Genomic DNA, 21,912 nt, shown 5'->3' on the forward strand with positions numbered 1-21,912 from the left:
GCCGGGGCCGCCGCGCATCGCCCGTGCAGGGAGAGGCGGGCCCGGGGCTGCCGCCGCCGCTGCCGCCCCCGCCGCGCAGGGGCTGAGCCTGAGCCCGCGCCGCGACGGGCGCTGCCCGGGCGGAGGGAGCGGAGCCTCGTCCGTGTCTCCCCGCGGGACCCCCGAGCGCGGGCCGGGCACGGGGATGGGGATGGGGCTCGGAGGGGCGCCCGGCGCCGCCTCCTCGCTTGCGGGCTGCGGGAGCCCCCACGCAGCGCAGGGCAGTTGAATCTCGCCCGCGGCGGAGCGAAGGACCGGGACGCGATTTATTTGCTGCATTCCCAGGGACGTCGCTTCCACCTGCGAGCGAGTTTGAGCGGTCGGCTGTGGATTTTATAGTTGCTTCTCCGCAAACCAAGGGTTAGCCGGGTGGCTTTGGCTTTTTGGGAAGGAGCCCTGCCCCGGCCCGCTGTGTGCGATGGATTGAGGCGTGCCCGGCTGCGCCCCCAGCCCGGCCGCCGCCCGCAGCCCACATCGATGCGATGGAAAGTCGGGGGCTGTTCTGCACCCTCTGTTACCTGATGTTCAACGCGCCTCTGCTGTTCATTGTCACCGGTGAGTAGGGAACTTTCGCCTCTCCCCGCGGCGATCCGCCGCTCCGGGCACAACTTGCTGGCGGGGGGCTGTGGGGCCGTCGGGGCTGAGCTCCGGCCGCGCCGCTCCCGCCGGCAGGTGCTGAGGGGCCCGTCGTCCCCGGCTCGTTCCCAGCGGCAGTGCCGGGGGCTGGGGGCAGGGAGCTGCCCGGGCGGGCTCTGGCAGAACAAGGTGGCACTGTTGGGTCGCAGCTGCCGGCAGCGCGGAGCGGAACGGAGCGGGGCGCGGCGGGCGCGCAGCCCGGGACAGTCCCCGCGCCCGTCTGCGGGAGGGGGCAGTGGGACACCGGTGGCTCTGAAAGCCGAGGGCTTTCTTGGGAGGACGAGAGGGTTTAAGATCCTCTTCAAACTTTCCCGTTGGAGCCGCGGCTGCAGGGTGGCGGGGACCAGCTTGGCCCTGCCCTGCCCCGGGTGCGCAGTGCTGGATGCTCCGTTTGCTCTGCGGTCACTGGGCTACATGAAACCCGTGTCTCGGTCAGCGCTTAGCCCTTGAGCTGAAGCAGCTCACGTTACGCTGAAAAGGACTGATCTTGTCTTTTAATCTCTCCCGTTAACCAGCCCTTGTAACTCTATCTTCCCCTCCCAGCTACCTTTACTGAAGTTCCCAAAGATGTGACTGTTAGGGAGGGAGATGATATTGAGATGCCTTGTGCTTTCCGAGCCAGCGGATCCACCTCTTACTCCTTGGAAATCCAGTGGTGGTACCTTAAAGAACCAGCCAGAGAACTTGCACACGAATTAGCCATCAGTGTCCCTGGCAGCAGGAGCAAGGTAATACATTGCTATGGAGATATATCTCTTCATTGATTGCAACGTGCTTAGAGGTGATCAAAATAAACTCAGCAGCCCCAGAGAGGAGAGTGCTTCCTCTACCCAGTGCCAGCAACTGGTAGGAAGCACTGGTGTGCCCAGACCCTCCGTGGGATGCAGGAGTACAGGGTATGCACCATGGGGGACTTTCATCTCGAGGGAAAAAAAAATCAGTGCTTAAAGGATTGTAAATAGAAAGTGATAAACGTCCCACCACAAAATCATCAGTGAGGTCCCAAGAAAGCCAGTGAAAATAGCTTTAGTATGAAATGTGGACAAGCAAAAACCTTGTGCTTCTGTAGACTGAGCTAGGAATGATTGTAAAAGGTGGGAGAGCCTCTGCTCTCTGATAGTGCAGAGAAAGGCATGAGGGATACACCTCTCTTTGTTGGTATGTTAAGCTGATATCAGTCTGGATATACAAATGTACAATTTCTTGTTGTACTTGTACAATATCTGTCCATATTTGGAGCTCAGCAAGACGTTTTCAGTCAGATGTAGTAATTAAAATGCATGAAGCAGAGTTAAATCTTGCATCTCCTTTCCCCTCCCCCTAGTAAGCCACTTGGCATGAGGGTAGGCTTTAGTCTAAATTTTTCAGCTGCATTTCCCCAGCATAAGCCAGTTCATTCTGTAGCCTCCCCTCATGCAAGACACCTTCCTGGTGCCAAACGGGGCTGTACAAGGAGTGGGGTAAAGCAGGACTTGCAGGCTGTGTTGCCCTACTGTGCAGGGCACGTCATCCTCTCCAGCCTCCGTCCCCTGCGCCAGCAGGGTGGCCCGCGGCAGCCTCTGTGCCTGTGCCAGCTCCCCTCTCTGTGGCACGCTTGTTTTCCTGCAGAGCTCAAATAGAGATGCAAAGCATATAGACACTGAGCTAATGCGATGCCGCCTAGCTGGGGAAAGTGTAAGTCGCTTGTCAGACTGGGAAATGAATTGCTTGGATTTAAATGTCTTCTTTAACCTTATATAAAAACTGTGAATTGCTTTTGCAACAAATGATGACAGAGCGTGCCTGGAGAATGATGACCGTCTCCCCGAGAGGCGCGTCGGTGAGGTCTGAGGCATCACTTAGGTTTACAGTAGTTGGCTGGAGACAAAAAAATAACCAAATACAAAACCTGCTGAGTGGTACCTGTTCCCAGGGTGTCTCTGGACCGAAGCTCTGCCCTGAGCAATGCGGGATCCAGCTTGCCCAAGCACTTCACTGCGGTGCTGCTGGTAAAGCGTCTTCCCCGGTGTTTGTCAGCAGCTGTGAGCAGCACAGCATGCAACAAGCGTTTCTTTGGCTGCTGTTCGCACCCTGGGTGAAGGCAGCACTTCTGCGGGCACCACGGGAGCTGTACCAAAACAATCTACCCGGCTGAGCACCGGTTTGCTGCCTTACCCTTAACCTGGGGAACTCCCCCAGGCCACACACAGGCTGTGTGATTGGCAAGCGGAGAAAGTTGTATTTGTCCATGTCCTGTCCTTGCACTGGGGTGGGATATGAGCATCTTGTTGATGTACTGGCAGCACTGAGTCTAATCTCCCTTTTTTCTGTTCTTTTAGGTAACAAATAAGGATGCAACCAAAATCAGTGTAAGTGCAGCTCGAGATGGGTGTGCACCCCTCCTCCCATGCACGTGGGATTTACTGCATGCCCCCCTCCTTTCCTGACACACAAATGCAGCTGGTCTCACTGGCAGCCCTGCTCCTGCAGCACGGCAGGAGCGTGGCACGTTTCCCCTCCTCAGTGTGTCACGGCTCGATCAACGCGATACCATCTGTTGCTGGTTTTGCAGTCACGTCTCATTCCTTGCAAATCCAGAGGAAGTGATGCTTGCCTTACAGCTCTTCCTTAGCCACGTTTGGAAAAGACTGTGGGCCAGATTAAGAGAAAATGTCGCAAAGCGACCCCCCTCTCTGCCTGTCCGGCGGGAAACGCCCCTTTATTTGATGCGGGCCCGGGGTGCCGCTGCCCCTCTCCGCGGTGCTGAGCCGCTCCGGCGGAGCCGGACTCAGGTCACCTGCTCGGCCCCGGCGGGATGTCACCCAGCCCAGCCGGGCTTGTCCCTCTGCAGCAGGCGCGGGGCGATCCCCGAGGGGCTGCGCGTTCCACACGGGGCGGCTGGTGCGGGCTGGAGGCTGCCCGGCACCGGGCACTGCGCGGGGAGCCCCGCGGGGGCGTTGGTGGTGAGGGGGGTGTGCGGCCTTGGGACCGCGAGGTGGGGCTTTAACAGCTCGGTGTCCGGTGATTTGGGGGGAATTCGCCCCGTGGCTGGGGCCAGGGCAGGGTCGCTGCCCGGGGCTGAGGCGGTGCCGGCGGTGCGCTCTCTCTTGCAGACGGTCCGCGTCCAGGGCAACGACATCTCGCACCGGCTGCGGCTCTCGGGCGTGCGGCGGCAGGACGAGGGCGTGTACCAGTGCCGCGTGTCGGACTACAGCGACGACGAGACGCAGGAGCACAAGGCTCAGGCGCTGCTGCGCGTCCTGTCCCGCTTCGCGCCGCCCGACGTGCAGGCGGCCGAGGCGGTGTCGCACATCCAGAGCGGGGCTGCCCCGCGCCGCCACGGCCCCGCCGCCCGCCCCACGCCGCCGCCCGGCCCCGGCAAGCGCCCGCCGCCGCCCTCGCCGCCGGCCCCGGCACAGGGGGGCACCGCCGCCAGCGCCACCGCCGCCACTGTCACCGCCTCGACGGCCGCCGCTGCCGCCTCCTCGGCCTCGCCGCCGCCCGGGCAGGCTGCTATCCTCCGCCAGCAGCACGGGTCAGGTAGGGCGCGGGGGTGGGAGGGGGACGCCCACTCGCGGGTCAGCCACCGTGACCCCTCCTTTGCTATGGGCGGGGCTGTCGCTGCGATGCTAAAGCTAAATAATCGCACCCAAATCTGTAGGAAGTACGCTTAAGTTGTCTCAAGAGCCGGGGCTGGTGCATTGGCCCAACCTAGGCGAGGGCTGCGGAGGTGGGTCTGAGCACAAGGCAGGGACCTGCATCCTTTCGGTAGGTGCTATGGGAGGCCCAGCCTCCAGAACCACCTTGCAGCTTTTAGGATGAGGTTTTGGGAGGCCCCGCTTTCAGAACTCCCTTTCAGCTTCTAGGATGAGGCTTTTGAAACAATAGTTGCAGCCACAGGTGAGCACAACGGCGTAGATGTTCTGCAGACAATTTGGTTTAGCAAGTGGTTGCAGGGCTGGTTGTCCCCGACAGCTGCAGGGCCCATGCAGAGTGGGGTGCAGGTTCGGAAGGGACATGTCAATTGCTGTGTAATAAGCTCCACATCTGTATTAATGGCAGGATAAGAACTGGAGATACAGCACTGTATAATGGTTTTCGAATGTAAACATCATGCTAATACTGATTGTCTATCAGTTAATACTGTATTAAGTTATTAATGCCACATTACCATATTACAGCTTGACAGACAAGGCCGTTATAAACCTTTAACTAGTGACAGGAAAGTCTAGGACAAAGAACATAATCTTAAATCTGCATTGCAAAAGTGTTTCAAGCTTCAAAGGTGTGCTGCTGCTCTGGCTGGGCTTCAGCTCCTCTCTCAGCCACTGTCACTTAGCTAATGTTGAACAAATGTTCCTGCCAAGTTGTCTGTGCAAGAAGGAAAACAATTTTATGCCACTGACTGTGCAGGGAAGGCCCTGAGCTCCCCTCTCTGCTGAGTCTCTTCTGACGCAGATTCATAATCCTCATGCAGAGATGTTCACACTTCTTCCTGATGCCTCTTCACACTCTCAGGGCAAACAGTTGCAGGTTTTGGCTCACAGTAATGGAAATAATTTGTATATGGGTCACCGTGACCTGCTGGTGCTTTACAGGTGCTGTGTTTTATCTGGCTACTACCTTTTCCTGTTCTCTGAATAATTAGGGTTTTTCTCATGTAGAAATACATATGAAAGCTAGGTTTTACTCCTTATCATTCCCAAGACTAAGCTGGCTGTTCACTGATGTCTGGTGGAAGATGAGGTGATAACTACAGGTGCTCGCGGGCACTTTAAAAAGTTCAGTTTGCTATTCCTGAATTCACGGACCACAAGAAATTAGTCAACACTAATGCTCATGATGTGTTGTTTTCCTGTTGGAAAGATCTGCTTTCCTCCGAGGACCCCAGGGCTGGGGGTTGATTTCATGTTTTCTCTCCACTCCATGACTGTGACTACGAGAATTCTTGCAGTGTTTTCCATGCTAACAGTACAAGTTGGGTTTGGGACTCACAGCACTATGCACCATGCACCCTGCCTACTGAACCCAGAGCTTAAGTGGTGCATGAAAACTGAAAACAGGACAGTGGAAGCGCAGTGGGCTCAGTTCCACGTCAACAGATGGATGTGAGCGTGTGCCGCCAAGACAGCATGTCACATATGTCTGTTAGGGCAAGACCTCCTGCCCAGATCATCTAAACTGCTGTCTCTCCCAATTTTGTACGTCTGTGGTTTGGGGATATGGCACTACTGCATCATTTGTAGGCTGGATTAAATTCTGAAAATAAACTAATAGCATTGTGGCCAGCAATGGAGGTAATGGAATGATTTGAATTAGTGAAAAAGGCAGTAGAACACAGAAAAATATTTAGTGGGGATCTCCAGATGGAGACTGATGCTGAGGGCTACAGAATTGGCTAAACCAAAATTTCGTGCTGTGAGCTCTCTCCTGGGCACGCTGGTGTCTGTGAACAGTGCCACTCTGTGGCAGCTCCGGTGCCAGAGAAGCCGAAGTCAGTGCAGAGAGCACAAGATCACTGCTCCTAGTACTGACTTAATAAGGTGTAAACCAGCACCTGCTTTTTTCTCTGTAAGAGGGAGGCAACTAATTTTGTATTTTGGTATGGTCCTCGTAGAAATAATGTCTTTTTACTCTGCTTGAATCAAAGACCTCCCTGAATAACAGGCTTCTACTTGTTTTGTTGTAATTTCCGTACCTGTGGCAGTTTGGAGCTGCCTGTAATTACTTTTGAATGGTACATCAGCCAAAGCATGGCTTTTAGATCAGAAGCTGAGGGATTTGGCCCTCAAAGTTCCTAATTCAGGTGCCTTCTAGACCAGAATCATCTGAGTCTTGTAACCACGAGAGATCTTTTTGGTTGCTTTTGTGAAGCAGATTGCTGCCATCTCAGTCCCCATCACTCGTGTCTTAGAAGGACTGCCTGTGCCAGGGTCCTGGTTTGAAGCAGAGAGAGACAGCTTGGTGTAGAGGCAAGAAATCTTCCCTAGACATGAAGTGTTGCATAAAGACATGTGGATAAAATACTAACTTAGCAGTCAGTGTGATGAGGACTTGCAAGGACGTCACCTGCTTTTGTGGGGAAATGGAAGACTCAGGTCTCCAGTGCTGCCACTCGGGTTGGATAAGCACTAAACTGTCTTCAAAATGTCTTAAAAGAAAATGACATTTTGACCTTCAGAGTTTCCCATTTGTATGTTAAAGTGGTGTTCTTTAGAGCTATTTTAGGTATGGTAATTATTGTTCTCTGTAAAGAATGCAGTTGCTTTATAGAAAATGCTTTTTTTTCCTCTTTTCTTTTTTTACCTCTGGGAACTAGAAGCCCTGTTTCAAGTCCACCCCCTCAAGGCAGTGTTGTAACTGGTTTTCCACACAGTAGGGCCAACAAATCAAACTAAATCTTTGTTCACACGGTGTATAAGTCTGCAGGACCTAACCTTGTGCTGCTGTATGAATTATATCTGCATAGCAGCATAATACATGTGCTTCATTATCCTATTTTGAGCCCTGTAACACGTACAGATAAGTAGTTGCGCCAAATCTGTGTAGTAATTGAATCATCTAATCATTTACTCTCAAAAGTCTTTAGCATTTCTAAGTCTTTTTCATTGTATACAGGGATATTTCCTCTGTATAAAAGCAGAAATGTGCTAGAACACTGGATTTGCCATCAGCAATTAAGAAACACCCTCATTTAAGACACCAGCGAGCTCTGCATAACAGCTGATGGCATTGCACTAGCTAGAGTGTCCTGCATGAATTGGGTTCTAATCCTATTTTCCTTGCAATAGAAATCTTCCCAATATGTTCAGTGTAGTAAGATAGGGCCTCTATGTACTTGTATTCCAATAAATGTGATTATAGATCAAATGCTACATTGAGATGTGCCTGCAGGGCTCTTGTTGACTTCAGTTGCTGTCCCAGTCACGTACCGTGGAAAACTGTGATTCTTTACATCTTCTACTTGAACTGAAACATGAACTTATTAGAATAAATGTGTCTGTTACTGAGATTCTCTAAAGAGCAGAGAGTCTCAAACTGGATATACATAGGAAATCCATTGTTTCGGGCATGTCATCAGAATGGTATTTGGTTGAAATTCAGCATTGTGGTATTTAAGGAAATAGATCGAGCCTAACAGGAAAATTGACCAAAGGCCAGAAATGCTAGCTACTCACACAGAATTTTATCTGTAATTTTTAAACAACCATGTAAAAATTTCGTGTTGTGGTCTCCTGAGTCAAAAAGGTTACTGCTTGAAAGGTTACTGCTGGAAAGGTGGACTGAAGTAGGAATTTAGGACATGGGACTTGGGCTGTGAGGAGGCAGAGATCTGCTTGTAAGATCATTGCTTTTAATACTATGAGGGAAGCAGTTGTTGTCCATGTGGTTCTAAATATTTGGCTTTCAGTTTAAATACTTCTACACAAGTGGAATCTTCTGCTTAGGAAAGAAATTGGGGTGAGCAAGTGAAAGTGTGCATATAGTGTAACTGTTTGGAAGTGTTCCTAGTTTTTACTGGGTAGAGTTGGGGGGATATAGGAGCATCACTTAGTGAAACACAGTGTCTCTGTCTTAGGACGTTTGTTGTCCAAAGGGATGAGATGGACAAATGGCAGGAAGAACAATAACTGGCTTTGTTTAGTTGTGTGACAGCTGTGAAATTAAATATGAAAACTTAATTTCAGATCTCTTAAATGCAAGTCCACTGCCTTGGTCATGAGACTTTGTCATCTGATGGTGAAGTAATAAACAAGGATCTTCATACTGACCTTCTGGGAGGGAAACTGGCTGTGTTACATCCTACAAAACAGTCTCCAAAATGAGTGTATTGGCTTGGGGGCAATTTATAGTTTAACTTCTGAGCAGAATGCAGATCAGACACTGCAGCTTCCAAATTCCCTTTTATTTGTTTGATCTCTAGCCTCAAAGCTCAGAAGTGAAAGCTTTAAATAAAATAAACAAAGATGGGAGTGTGAAACAAGAAGCTGTGCTTCGTTGTGCTTCGAGTGCTCCAGGAAGGACACAGAGTCACGTGTTATGCAGAGATGAAGTGTTCATAGCAAGGAAGAACAGAAGTCTTCACTTCATGCCTATCCCTCCCCCCCCCTCAAAACCTCTTATGTCTGAGGCAGAAGAAACTCTGCTCGTGGGCTACATGGCCCAAGATAATAAAGCACCAGGTCCCAGTTCTGCAGCCTCTGTGCATGTGCAACTCCCAGTCATCCTCATAAGGGTAACACAGGCACAGTCAAGCTGTGGCAACCCACCTTGAGGCAGGAGATCGTGTCAGAGACTGTTAGATCTGGGTTGTGCATTGGGAAGAAAAGGGTATGTCTTTGCAGCTTAGAGACAGCAAAGTCAATGAACACAGTGTTTTGTTGAGGGTGACGAGCTGTGGCTGGTTAGAGGGTCTCTGTTTGGAGGGGCTGTGGGTGGGTTTGGATTAACTTTGGGTAAGGGTTTGAGTTTAGAGCTCTCCTGGCTTTGTCAGAGCTTCAGTGAGTGTGTGCTAGTTTGAGAGACAGCCTGTGGAGCTTGTTTATGTTTGATAGATGAACATTACACGAAATAGCAAGAAAGGAGAGCCTGTGTGGCTGTTCAGCTTGGGCTGCCTGCCTTTCCCACTCAGTAATGTCTGGGTCTGCTCCACTCCTCCTGTGCTTTTTATGAGCCCATGTATGAGCTCACATTCTGTTGTTACTTGCAGTTAAATGTAACCTGGGTCACATCACATTTTCCTTTACATTAAATAAAGTAGCAAGACAGAGGCCATAACTGAATTATCAGGCTGACCTCCTAAATGTCACTGGATAATAAACATGCAAAGAGAGTTCTCATTAAGTACACATCACTAGCACTTTAATATCTAGGCAAATTAGACTGCTTTGGGGACAAGTGAGGTCAAATATCTTCTTTTGTGTCTGTCTAATATGGATTAATTCTCGAACTGGACAAAAGCACAAACTGCTGTACGGTGTCACCTCATTATCTAGGGCAGAAACAAGCTGTGCCAGGATGTTTTTGTGCTGTGGAAATGCAATTTATTTGAGTAACCTCCTTTCAGCGGTTCTTGCTTATTCCCTGGAGGACAGATAAAACTGTACCAACCTATTCTACTATAGCCTGTACAGTGCCCTTGAAGAAATCTGAATAGTATTTGAACTTCTTCGGTATCTTCGAGTTATAGATGAAAAAATATTTTAAAAAATATTACTAAACACAATGAAAGGGGTATTCCAGGTCTTCTTAATGAAAGTGGAAGCTGTACCTAACATTGGTCTAGATTTCTATATGAGATTGATTTGTTAATGAGTGAAAATAGGAAAATTTTATGAAGAAAGGATCAGTGGTATTTTCGTGCAAATACCCCCACATGTGTATTTGCATGAAAAACCATCATTTTACTGCTAATTCTAATATATACTGCTAGTTCTTTAAATACAGCTTCAATAGATACTTTGCAAAATGGCATCTTAGTTTGTAGAACCAGCTAACTTTGTATGTTTTACAAGAGGCAATAATTGTTAAGCACTCCCCACCTCCACTATACTAATGCAGCTTTACTGATGTATAAAATAACACTTGAACTGTGTTCTCAATTATATAGGTCCCTAATACTTTAACTGGTAAACTTAGCAGTCATGGCAGAAAGAAATGTCCAGACAGTCTTACTGGTGCTGATTTTGAGAATGCTGTGGTCTGTAGTTGCAAAGCAAACATAAAGTAGGCTCTGTCAGGAAATGAATCTTGCAGTAGTCCTGTGAAGGTGTTCCTTCTTTGCTGAAGAGAGCCTGACAGGACTGTGCTGGTAATAAAAGGGGTTTGCTTTGGGTTTTGATTTAGCTTTGCTAAATCAGTAAGAATGCTGGCAGGTTCACTATTCCTGTTTACTATGTGTTTTTTAAAATTAGATAATGGTGGCGCAGCCCCATATGTCAATAATAAACAGTTCAAGTAGGTTTGTATTGGAAAAAATGGGGTTGTCAGCAGAATGGTATTATTTGTCACAACAGCGGCTAACAACCAAGTACTTTATATTGCTAGGCTGTTATCAGCTGGGAGGCAATTTTATTAGCTGGAAAGAGGAGCAGTTTGGCAGAGCAGCAGCCGTGCTCCGTGGAGGAGCCTGTGTGAGCGAGCGCGGGGTCGTTGTGCCGCGCCTGGAAGAGGGAGCTGTGCTGACCGAGCTCACGCAGGATGCTGAGCAGGTGCCATAATGGAAACTGCCAAACTGCAAAGCAGGGAAGGGACCTGGGGGTCCTGGTTGATGGCAAGTTGAATATGAGTCAGCAGTGCCCTGGCAGCCACGAGGGCCAACCGTGTCCTGGGGGGCATCAGGCAAAGCATCGCCAGCCGGGCAAGGGAGGGGATTGTCCCGCTCTGCTCTGCACTGGGGAGGCCTCACCTGCAATATTGGGACAGTTTTGGGCACGCCAATGTAGAAAGATGTTAAGCTATTGGAGAGTGTCCAAAGGAGGGCAACTAAGGTGGTGAAGGGTCTTGAGGGGAAGCCATGTGAGGAGCGGCTGAGGGCACTTGGTGTGTTCAGCTGGAGAGGAGGAGACTGAGGGGAGACCTCATTGCAGTTACGGCTTCCTCGTCAGGGGCAAAGAAGGGACAGGCACTGAGCTCTTCTCTGCGGTGACCAGTGACAGGACCCAAGGGAATGGCCTAAGGTTGTGTCAGGGGAGGTTTAGATTGGATATTAGAAAAAGATTCTTCACTCAGAGCGTGTTTGGGCACTGGAACAGGCTCCCCAGGGCAGTGGTCACAGCACCAAGCCTGACAGAGCTCAAGGAGCATTTGGATAATGCTCTCAGGCACATGGTGGGATTGTTGGGGTGTCCTGTGCAGAACCAGGAGCTGGACTTAATGATCCTTCTGGGTCCCTTCCAATTCAGCATATTCTATGATAATATCTGTTCTTACCCTGCCCTTGCCTGGCTGTGGCTGGGAAGCAGGACATCCTTGTGTGTGCTGGGAGCAGCTGCTTCAAAGGAGGCAGAGCACAGTAAGGTCTCTAATGGACATCATCTTCTATGTCTATCATTTTATTGTTATATCCCTGGAAGTGTTCATAAAATATATGGATGTGGCATTTGAGGACATGGTTTAGTGGGGAACATTGTGGTGATGCTGAGTTGGTGGCTGGGCTTGATGATCTTACCTTACTTTCTCAACCTTGAGATTCTATGATTCTATGGGTAAAACTCACCAAACTGGCATAATTAGAAATACTTTACTGCTTTATAAATTTTAGAATTGGCATTCTAATCTGAATCCCTCTCACACCAGGGAGCTGGAGATTTCACATGTAAAGAGGGCAGTGAGAAATATCCCATGTCCACAGTTTTGCCAAATAACCCTTTGTTGGCTTATTCTGTAAAGCTTGGCCTCCCTTAGACCTAGGGCATAGCAATGTCTTTAGTTAGCTAGTATCTAGCAAATATCAATCACTGGAAAGGTTTGGAGGGTCTGTGTATTTGTGGGTCAATCCCAAAATGCTGCTGTTTGTTTACAGCAAAAAGGTGATCCCTTCTTTATGGAAATCATAGAATCATAGAATCAGACGGGTTGGAAAGGACCTCTGAGATCATCAAGTCCAACCCTTGATCCACTACCACCATGGTTACTAGACCATGGCACTAAGTGCCACATCCAGTCTCATCTTAAAAACCTCCAGGGACAGAGAATCCACCACTTCCCTGGGCAGCCCATTCCAATGCCTGATTATCCTCTCTGTAAAAAATTTCTTCCTAATATCCAACCTAAACCTCCCCAAATCACAGGCTCTGCTTTTTTTATTTTTGGACACATGCTCTCAATACAGCCATTTTTCATGTGTCATCATGTATTCTGCTAATGCACTTAGTTAACTCTGTTCTTTAAGTACGAACAGGATAGGGTTATTTTTCAAAAAAAAAGTCCTTAAATAATCTGCATTTGAATCTGCTTAAGTTTAGTAATTCTGACTGGAGTGATAATTACAACTCCATTGGCAGCTTGCTCCTAATCCTGATCAAGTAAAAAATACTGTAGAAGACAGTGAAGTGAGTACTGCACAGAACTGCAGAACTTCTGGATTGCAAATATTTACAGCTTGCATCAATTGCAGAATGTGAAATCTGTGGTCCAGTCCAGTGTGACTCTTATTACAAATCTTTTTCATAAGGTGTCAACCTATGGAATTGTGTGACCATATCTAGCTTGCCTGCTTTTTTTGCAACATGGCTTTTAAAGCCTGATAATATGGCCCAGGCTCACTCCAAAGCTCAGTAACTGAAACCAGCTCCCAGTATCCTTCATTGCCTCATGATCTGGGTAGATTGAATTATGCTTTTTGCTATATGCTCTGGAGTTGCTCCCACATTTACAACCTGAACTACCCTAATTTAGTTAGTCAGTTTTCTATATGCTTTAGTTTAAAATTCATTTTCCGCCAAATCACATTGCACAGAATTTTGTATCTCTCATTATTCAACTTTCAAGGGATGAATTAATGGTCCTTGATTTTGTTAAGGTAATTTTAGATCATGGAACTGCAGAAAATTCTAGAAATTAAACAAACCCATAGTTGCGTGGTTTGAGTCTCTTAATAAGATATTTGGTGAGGAGAGATCATCTCACAGATGCCAAAGCAGAAATCTGTTTATGTGAGGGTAATACAGAGTAGAGACCAGCTGCAGATCTCAAAAGAGGAAAGTTACTGGCTTTTTTAAATGCAGACCAATAGAAAGTATTTAAGCTGTATAATCTATATAGAATGAATTACTCTTTTCAAGTATTCAGGACACGTTCCTATTCTCCATTGACACTATCTATAGCAGTGCTTGCTTTTGGAGCTTGTTGTAAATTACTCCTGGTGTTTTCTTGAAGTTATTACTTAATTCCTCCAAGAGTGGATATTTGGAGTGGTTGAGTGGTTTATTTGGCTGTCTGCAGTGTAGAACAGATCCCAAGAGCAGCCCCTCAAGGGCCTGGCTCCATCAGCTCAGCTGCTGCTCTGCTGGGCTTTGCAGGGCCCTGCCTGCTCTCAACACAGTGGTGTTCATAGGCAGATGCAGCATTTGGAGGAAGCAGAGTCAGGCTTTTGGTAAGACTGCTCTGTACATCTTTGGCCACCACAGAAGTGAAGTGGGGATATTGAGGGAAAATGTACCGACTGCTCCCCATATTGTGTGTCCATATTTCTTGTAACTTCAGTGGGAGGTGATTTTTTGCCACTCTGTTGACAATGAAACTGCATATTTCTCTGGTAACCTAAGAAATAGAAATTTTTTTATAAACGTAGAAGTATTTCTTGCTCCTTAACTGATATTGCACTTCCATACACTCATCAAATCCACTAGTTCAACCACCCCTCTTTCTGTTTGTTAGTGGCTGTATTTGGTACAAAGGTGTTGTGCCATGCAGACCTGCAGCAGCTGTTGAGCTGGGTTAGATCAATTGTCCATTTAATCCTGTACCTTATGTCTAATAATGTCCTTACAATCTAGGAGAAGGGAAGAGTCTCCCGAGGGGATAACTGAGCACTTGACTGGTTTGTGTACCATGAGCACATTCTGAAGGGATTGTCAGCAATAATATTTTGAGAACAATTTGGCCTTAACGAGTGTCAGTTAAAATAACCTCTACTGCGATCCAAAATGCACCTCAATAATTGCAGGTGCCTTAAGAAACACATCCCCTACTCCTCTGCCAATGCCTGCATCTGTCCTGTCCCACAGGCACTCACACAGATTGACTTCCAGCAAGGCACTGCAGTACTTCAGAAAATCAATACTGCAGAACGAATCTTTTTCTTTTCTTAGCTTCTTATCAGAACCAACCTTTTATTTCTGCATCATTTCTTTGCATGACTACAGCCCCCTCTCATTGCCATCCAATTTGTTTGTTTACTAATCTGTAGCCTTATGCTACTATGCTGTGATTTGCCACTAAAATACCAAAGTCTTCTGTCCTAGGTGGACTTTTTGAGGTGTCACATCAAGAACAATCAAAATTAAGAACCAGGCTTCTACAAAAAATTGGCTTTTTCTCAAATACACTTTTTTTTTTTAATCTATGCTGAAAATTTGCATTGTGCTGCCCTGCATGGAGCCTCTGTAGAGTTACCAAGCTTTACATTCTACCTCATCTCTGTGTTGTCAGGTCAGCTCAGCCCAGCACATAAATAAAATATGGTCATTTCAAGAGTGCTAAATACTCTAAATGGAATCTTATTGGAAATAACAAAACCTGTTGATTTTCTGAAATTAGGACAGGAGATGCTTTCAGTTACTCCTGTTGCATGGTATTTTGGCAATTCACCTCTAAATATAGGCTGGAACACAGCAGTGGATACCTTGAGAGAAGGCAGGCAAATGGTGAAACTTGGGTGTATTTGAGAAGACCTAAAATGATGACCCAGTTTTACAAAACTTTGGTCAGTGTCTTCTGGCCAGTAAAATTTACTTCAGCTTTCTGGAGAGTTGAGGCTACAGTGTGGTTAAGGAAAGTGAAATGTGGGTATTTTCAAGGAGAAGGGTATGGAGGGCAACGCTGGGAGTTTCACCCAGCTGCATGAGAAGATTTGCTCTTGACCCTAAAAACCTCTATGGCGTGGATGAAGGAAAAAAGCAGGATCACAAGCTCCTACCTGCATGGCTGTGTACAAATAAAACATGTACTGACTTCTACAAGGCATTTTTTTGAGATGAGCTATGGAAAGCTGTTCCAAAATTCAGTGAATCATAAATACAAATGTGTAGTGGATAGAAAACTAATTTTGTCATCATGCCTTCTAGGCAGGTTCAGTGGCGAGCAGATCCCATGCTGTTGCTCATAAATATGTGGGAAGTCACCGTGGCTGAAATTACCAACAGCAACAGGCAGCTCAGGAGCTGTTTCTAGTGGTGCCTGGGCGTGATGATCTGCAGCCAGCTGAAAGCCAGAGGCACTGGGGACCCTGTAGTTTGGTATTTTTTTCTATAGTACCAATACTTCTTTTAACAAGAACACCTCCTGTTACATGCAGTGCTCTAGGGTTGAACTGGGAGAGTGTGCTAAAGTTAGCACAGGCTCTGGATTCACTTCTGCACAGCCTCCTGGAGAATTAGTTCTTGGTGAGAAGTGGGAAGTTTAAGGCACCAGGTATAAGCCTTTAAAGAAAAAAGGTATCAAAAGTGCAGTGTGTGGATTGTGCTGGGAGTATTTCAGAGTGGGAGAAGGAAACAGACAGCTTACAAGATCTTGTCTCAAGCTGTGGAGTAATTCTAATGGGATGTAGCGTATCATATCTTCGGTTCAGTAAGTCCATAGTAATGGTGTCTTTTTAATTAAAAACTTCTGAGAAGCCCCTTAGATCTGAAGTTTGGTAAATTCCTTTCAATTCAGTGTAAGTGCTCCAAATGCATGTCAGTAAGTGAGATTTTGTTTTATCTAGGAGGTTATTGCTTGTAATGATCCTTGACCAACAACCCATGTAAAACTCCGTTTTCCATAGATATCAAGTAGGAGGAACAATTTCTCCAAGAACACATCTCAAGCACAGTCTAAAGTTTCTGGACTGAGAGAATAGATCAATCTATATGGTCAGCTTCATCCCTCACCTCTTAATGAAATGCTAGGTTTGAGGGCTTTAATTGGGCATTGTTCTGTAAGGAAATAGGCTGAGGCTGACAGGTCACTGCATAAAAGCCACTACAGAGAAATGTCTCGTGACACTGCCAGCCAGGGCCCCAGCTCCATCATCAATAGGCAGTCAGATTTGAGGTGTTATCATCTCATCTTTCAAGGAAAATAGGCTACTGATGTCTTTCAGCTTTTTATTATATGGGCCACTGCATTTTACTACCATCTCGGAAAGAGACATCAAAGTACTTTTCAGATTCGTTCTAGGAAGAAAAATAGGTAACTGCTGGAAACTGTGGGTTTTGACCATTTGTTAAATATAGCCTGTAAAAGAATCATCCCATTTTTTCCATGTGTCGCAGATCACTCAGTTAATTAATGTTTGGTTTTGATTGAACAGTTTTAAGTCCAACTTTGATTAATTCTGGTATAAAAAAAATTATTAAATGGAAAACTACAGTAAAACACTGTTATGTCATAAATCGAAAAGAAAGTTGAGTGATGCCAGGGAGCAATTCAATGTGCACAAAGAGAACAATTTGTTCTTGCTCTGCATGGTGGTAGACTTTCCCTTTTAGCCGTGTTCATATAAATAATTTAAAAGCAAAATTCTAAGTCTGAATAGGGATAAATCAGTTTGCAATAACAAATCATCAAATGAATATTCAAAGTATCAATGGAATGTTTTCTTGTAAGTATCTGTAGTTTGCAAGTAGCTGTGCACTCCTGATTTGAAATGTCTGGATAGGAGCTCACTGTTCTCACATCTGGGACCACTGTGTGTCCAGATCCTTGTGCTCAGGCACACATCCAGTTTGTTTACATCTACAGGTGTAGCAATTTATTGACTAAAAGTCAAGACTTCCACTACTGCAGCAACAGTGGAATTGAACAGACTAAGTTCAGTTTGTTTATAAACAATAGTGGAAAGAGTTCAGGTTAACTAAATAGGGAGAAAATACTGGAAATTATATTTCTGGTCTGCTTATGATCAGAGGGAGGAGAATTCTGGAGTTCTGTGTACCTCCTATTGCCTGAAGTCTTAGAGCAGAACAACACTGAATCAGTATGAAAAAAGAAGCCTTGCATTTGGTGTTCAGTAAGAATAATTGCTTTCAAATAATTTTTTAAAAAAATGTTATATTTAACTGCTGAGATTCTATTAACAGACTCTGAACTCACATTCTGCTGTCAAATTAAGAAGATGAAGAATGTAGGTTAAAAAAACAGCCGTTTCTACAAAATGAAAAGACAAAATTTGGGCTGTTGAATTCACAGTTCTGTATTGAAATTTAAACTAAAATTAGCACATAAAGGTAAACCTGACATAGAAATGGTTTCAGTGAGCAGGCACACGGCTGCTGCAAGGAGCTGGGACTAACACTGCTTTGCATTCAAAGCAGAAACAATCCTAACCTGGTGTCCCTGGCAGCCCTTCAGTATCATGGTTGTAAGAGCACTTGAGCTACAAGAGCCTGCTCCTCCAGGTTGAGCTTTCTCAGCGTTTCCAGGGGAATTCCCCCTCACAAAAGCACACCTTGCCTTCCGAGTAGCTGGCAGCATCTCCTCAGACTCAAGTCCTCTTCATTGAAAGACCAAGTTCAGCCCTGGCAGGGAAAAAATGAGTTCTCACCACCCTCAGGTTTCAGCATAATAAATACCCAAGGCCAGATCTTCCCTGCAGTGGTGGGCAGATGTGGAATTGGCACCAATTTGGCACCAGTGAGCTGCCTGCAGCTGCCAGGAGTGTCAAAGGATGCCAGGCTGCCCCTGCTATCCACAGGCACAGGGGACAGCGATAGCACGTGGGGACTGTCCTGGGCTGCAGCTGTGCCATGTGCCAGAAGGGAGGACAGCATCTGACAGCTTGGAAATGGGGATGTGCTGAGTGGAAGTGTGGGTCTGTTGGGCCCAGGACTGCAGTTTATGGATAAGCATCTGTCTTCAGGTACCACGTGGCACATCAGGCTCAGAGACAGACAACAGGGCTCACCTTCAGCCTTCTCAATCAGCAAGATCTTCTCTCTCCCTGGTGTAGGTAGATTGGAGTTTTATCCTTGCCAAAACCATAGGATACAATGTACTTGTGCATTGGCTGTATATTTGTAAGGGAAGGGGTGACCTGCTGGAGGAGGGAGGTCCCTGAGGCTGGGGAATGGTTGTCACAGCCCTGTTTGCTGTTGCTCCCAGGCTGGCCCAGGGAAATTTGGCAGGGTTGGCATACACACAGGCAGGGCTCCTGCTGCCCACACCCTCTGAGCATAGGAAAGGGGGATCACTTACCTTGCCTGCAGGTCTCCAGGGGCAGGACCTCATTGCCCCCCAGTTCTGCAAGGCTGGATCCTGGGGCAGGGAACTCTGAGCTTGTGAGCTTCTGCATTACTGCATTTATGGTTGATGACTGTCCATGTGCTGGCTGGGAACCTGAGCTTTGGCAGCTCTTGTGCCCTTTCCTGCACACACCTTCAGTGTCTTTTTTGTGCAAATTTGAGTTACTCCTTTGGTTGCCAAAGTTTATTGTGTTTGCTAATCATTTTTCAGCTTTCAAACCAAAAATCCTGTATTCATCTTAATGACTTGCTGTTGCTACATAGGCAGTCCTTAGCATGTGTTTGTGCATGCAAGGATTTAATTAAAACCTTAATAACTAAATAATCACCACACAGTCTGGGAGTCTGTGAGATAGCACTGTGGGGACATTTCTTGAGTTCCTCAATTGCACACCACATTACTGTGTACTATTTTTGATGCTGGGTAACAATACTCCAGCTTTGCTGGTGAGGTGTGTATAGATTATGAGGCAGCTGGAACAGTGAGCCCAAGAGCAGTGGTTTACTCAGATCTGTCTGAGGCATTTCCTTTGATCATGCCACAGCTGAGAGACACACACATCTCCTAGAGACCAAGACTAAAGTATTTGCATTAGGGTGCCTGAAGTGAGTATCCTAAATAGAAATGCCCTGATTCCTTTATCAGAGGTACTGAACACAGAAAACTTTTTTTAAAGTTGTCATGCTTTGCAAAGTGGCTCTGACAGCAGTGTTTCTGGGTGATGGTCAGTATTTTGGGCATTGATTACTCCCAAAGATCAGGTGTTCAGCACTGATGAAGCCTCTCCCTAGGTGCCTCTCTGCCCTCCAGCTGCAGGGCAAACCCCAGCTGGGCTCCTGCTTTTGCATCCAGCCCTGTGGAAATGTCCCATGGCCACGTGAGACATCAGTCACAGCCCTGCACTGTCATGTTACCTTGTTGGTGACAACTGCATGGCTTTGGAAGGTGTCACCCGTGGGCACTTGGTGCTGCTGTGGCCCAGCCCTGCGTGGGCTCTGCAGGGCTCGGGGAGCTCCAGGCAGTGATCTCCTGTCCCACAGCAACAGTGTGGGCTGCACCAGGGCAGCAGAGCTGCTCCATGGGAAGGGGCTGTTCTGCCCTTGCCTGGCAGCTCAGCAGTGACTCGTTTCAGAGATGGAGCAGCCCCACACCTCACGCAATGTCTGTGTGTCCTGCTTTCCGGGCCAACAGACTCCAGCCCCACAGCCCTCAGCACATAAGGAAGAGGGGCCAGACCACAGTGCACGCAGTGAATATCTGTCTTTTTGGCACATGTAGCTGGGAAATAAAAAAAATGAACAAGTATCTTGGTGTAAGCGTCTATGAGGCAGGGACAGCCTTGTTAGCTGCAGCATGGACGTGGCTGAGAGCAAAAGCACTGGTGCCTGTCCCTGCCCAGGGGGAGGGAGCTGTGTCCTCCCTCAGCAACTGTAAGAGCACAGGCACCTCTTTCCTGCCCCAGCACGTGCCTCAGTGCCCCACAGCCCTGTCCTGCCCCATGAGGTCCCTCCTCAGAGCAGGAGCTGTCTCGGCCTCCCTGGGTTTGGGGGGAATGACTGTAACAGACGTGTTCCACATCTGACCTCTGTCTTTCTATAGCTCCTGTGCACGTTTTTAATTTAAAATTCCACTCTTTCCTATAAAAGGTAAAGAAGATGTCAAGGTCTTGCTGTTCCCATTCCAAATGAAATGGGTTCATGTCCTGTTAATCAAGAAGTACAGCTGCAGCATTTGTCATTTCCCTTTAAAGTAATGGGTGGTTGATACCTGTCATTTCTCAAGAAACTATATACCAGATTAAGGTGTATTTATAGAAATCTGAATTGCTGGTAACTTGGCTGAAGCCAAGTTTAGGCATACCATTAGTAACACATAATGAAATGACCTAAGTGGAGTTAGATTTGGGAGGGGGAGGAAAAAGCTCTTTGAGTTGGATAGCTTGAGGATGCTGTTTTACTATTAAAATTAAGCTTCTGACCCCTGGCACTGAAGTGATAAAAATAAATCTTCCTATATTTCTCTTCTGCATTTAATCTTCTATATTGGAAAAGATAAAAAAATCAAATCTCCTTCTCTCCCTTGTCTCTTTCTTTTCTAGGTACAGGACCTATTTATGCTACAGACCCACTCCTATACATGTCCCTGTTAATACTGCATAAGCTTGTACATTTATTAGTAAACCACTGACGGACTACTCCCTCCACTCCTCCTCTGCCAAACAGAAAGGAACCTATTTAATAACAAACAAAATCCCTGACAAAAAAATACCTACAGTTTTAAAGATGGACAGAAAGAGACTGAAAGAAGCATGATAAATTCTACATGGGGGGAAAAACATATTTTTTGGGATGCCACAGAAAAGTAAATCACATAGAATAATGCATCTAGTTTCCAGACTCTATGGTGTAAAGCCCTGCTCTGTGCATGGCACTTATGATTTCTCTATTTTAATGTAATATTTTTTCTTTTCTAAACCTTTCCTCTGACTCTTCATTTTGCACGAACTGTTGAGCAGTTATCTTTATGACAATATGTAAAGATGTTGGGTCAAACCCTTCCTAAGAAAGGAAATATTTTTAGTAGATTATTGTGTTTAGGTTTTTTGGATTTCCTTTTTCTTTTTTAATTAAATTATTTCTTTTGGAGACATAAAAAAGGTACATCTTACCATAATTAATATTCACTGTCAATAATATTTATTTTTAAATGAAGATTGGAAACAAGGTAAGACATTTGTTTATAAACTGTATTGTATATTGCTGAATAACAGTTGAATAAAAAGATTTTGAAATAAAGTTTGTACAGATGTGTTTGCCTTTGCCTGTGTTCTGAAGGTCCCTGAGAAAGCTTCATAGCTGGGTGTGTTCCCTACCTTGTTATAACTCAGAGACTTGAGGAACAAAGCAGCACAAACAAAATAAAATCGAAAACAGTTATTTTTCAGACACCCTCACCTAATGCCAAACCCTGCTGCAGAATATGCTGGCAGCTAGGCTGTAGCTGTGTTTTCCTGTGGTGATACCAGTTAACTCTGGGCAGTTAATCCAAGATCTATCAGATGGGCAGTGGGACTGTGCAGCATTCGAGGTAAGTTGCTTTGGTTTGCTCCAGACTTCTCTGAAAAAAAGATGAATCTCAAGTAGTGGAAAATGAGAATAAAAATCTATCAACGTGGAATGTTGTATTCCCTAGACCTGGTTCCAAGATTTGTTTAAAATGTATTCAGATTTCTAAAAATACATAGTTGCGTCCCTTTTCTTACCCAAGTAAACTTTCTCTAATGAAGCTTTTTTACAGTAAATGCAGCAGTTA

General features: G+C 46.4%; 1 protein-coding gene across 1 annotated transcript; it reads left to right on the top strand.

The window, feature by feature from the left end:
- The first annotated feature begins 96 nt into the window (after positions 1–96).
- Positions 97–21,406, top strand: VSTM2B (V-set and transmembrane domain containing 2B). Its single transcript, XM_027697668.1, has 5 exons — positions 97–594; positions 1,219–1,403; positions 2,994–3,023; positions 3,768–4,194; positions 20,699–21,406. The coding sequence occupies exons 1-5, from the start codon at positions 522–524 to the stop codon at positions 20,785–20,787; spliced, it is 804 nt and encodes a 267-aa protein (XP_027553469.1). The 5' UTR covers positions 97–521; the 3' UTR covers positions 20,788–21,406.
- Positions 21,407–21,912: the final 506 nt, after the last annotated feature.

The sequence above is a fragment of the Neopelma chrysocephalum genome, unplaced genomic scaffold (assembly GCF_003984885.1).
Source record: "Neopelma chrysocephalum unplaced genomic scaffold, ASM398488v2 Primary Assembly neopelma1_121, whole genome shotgun sequence".
Lineage (NCBI taxonomy): Eukaryota > Metazoa > Chordata > Aves > Passeriformes > Pipridae > Neopelma > Neopelma chrysocephalum.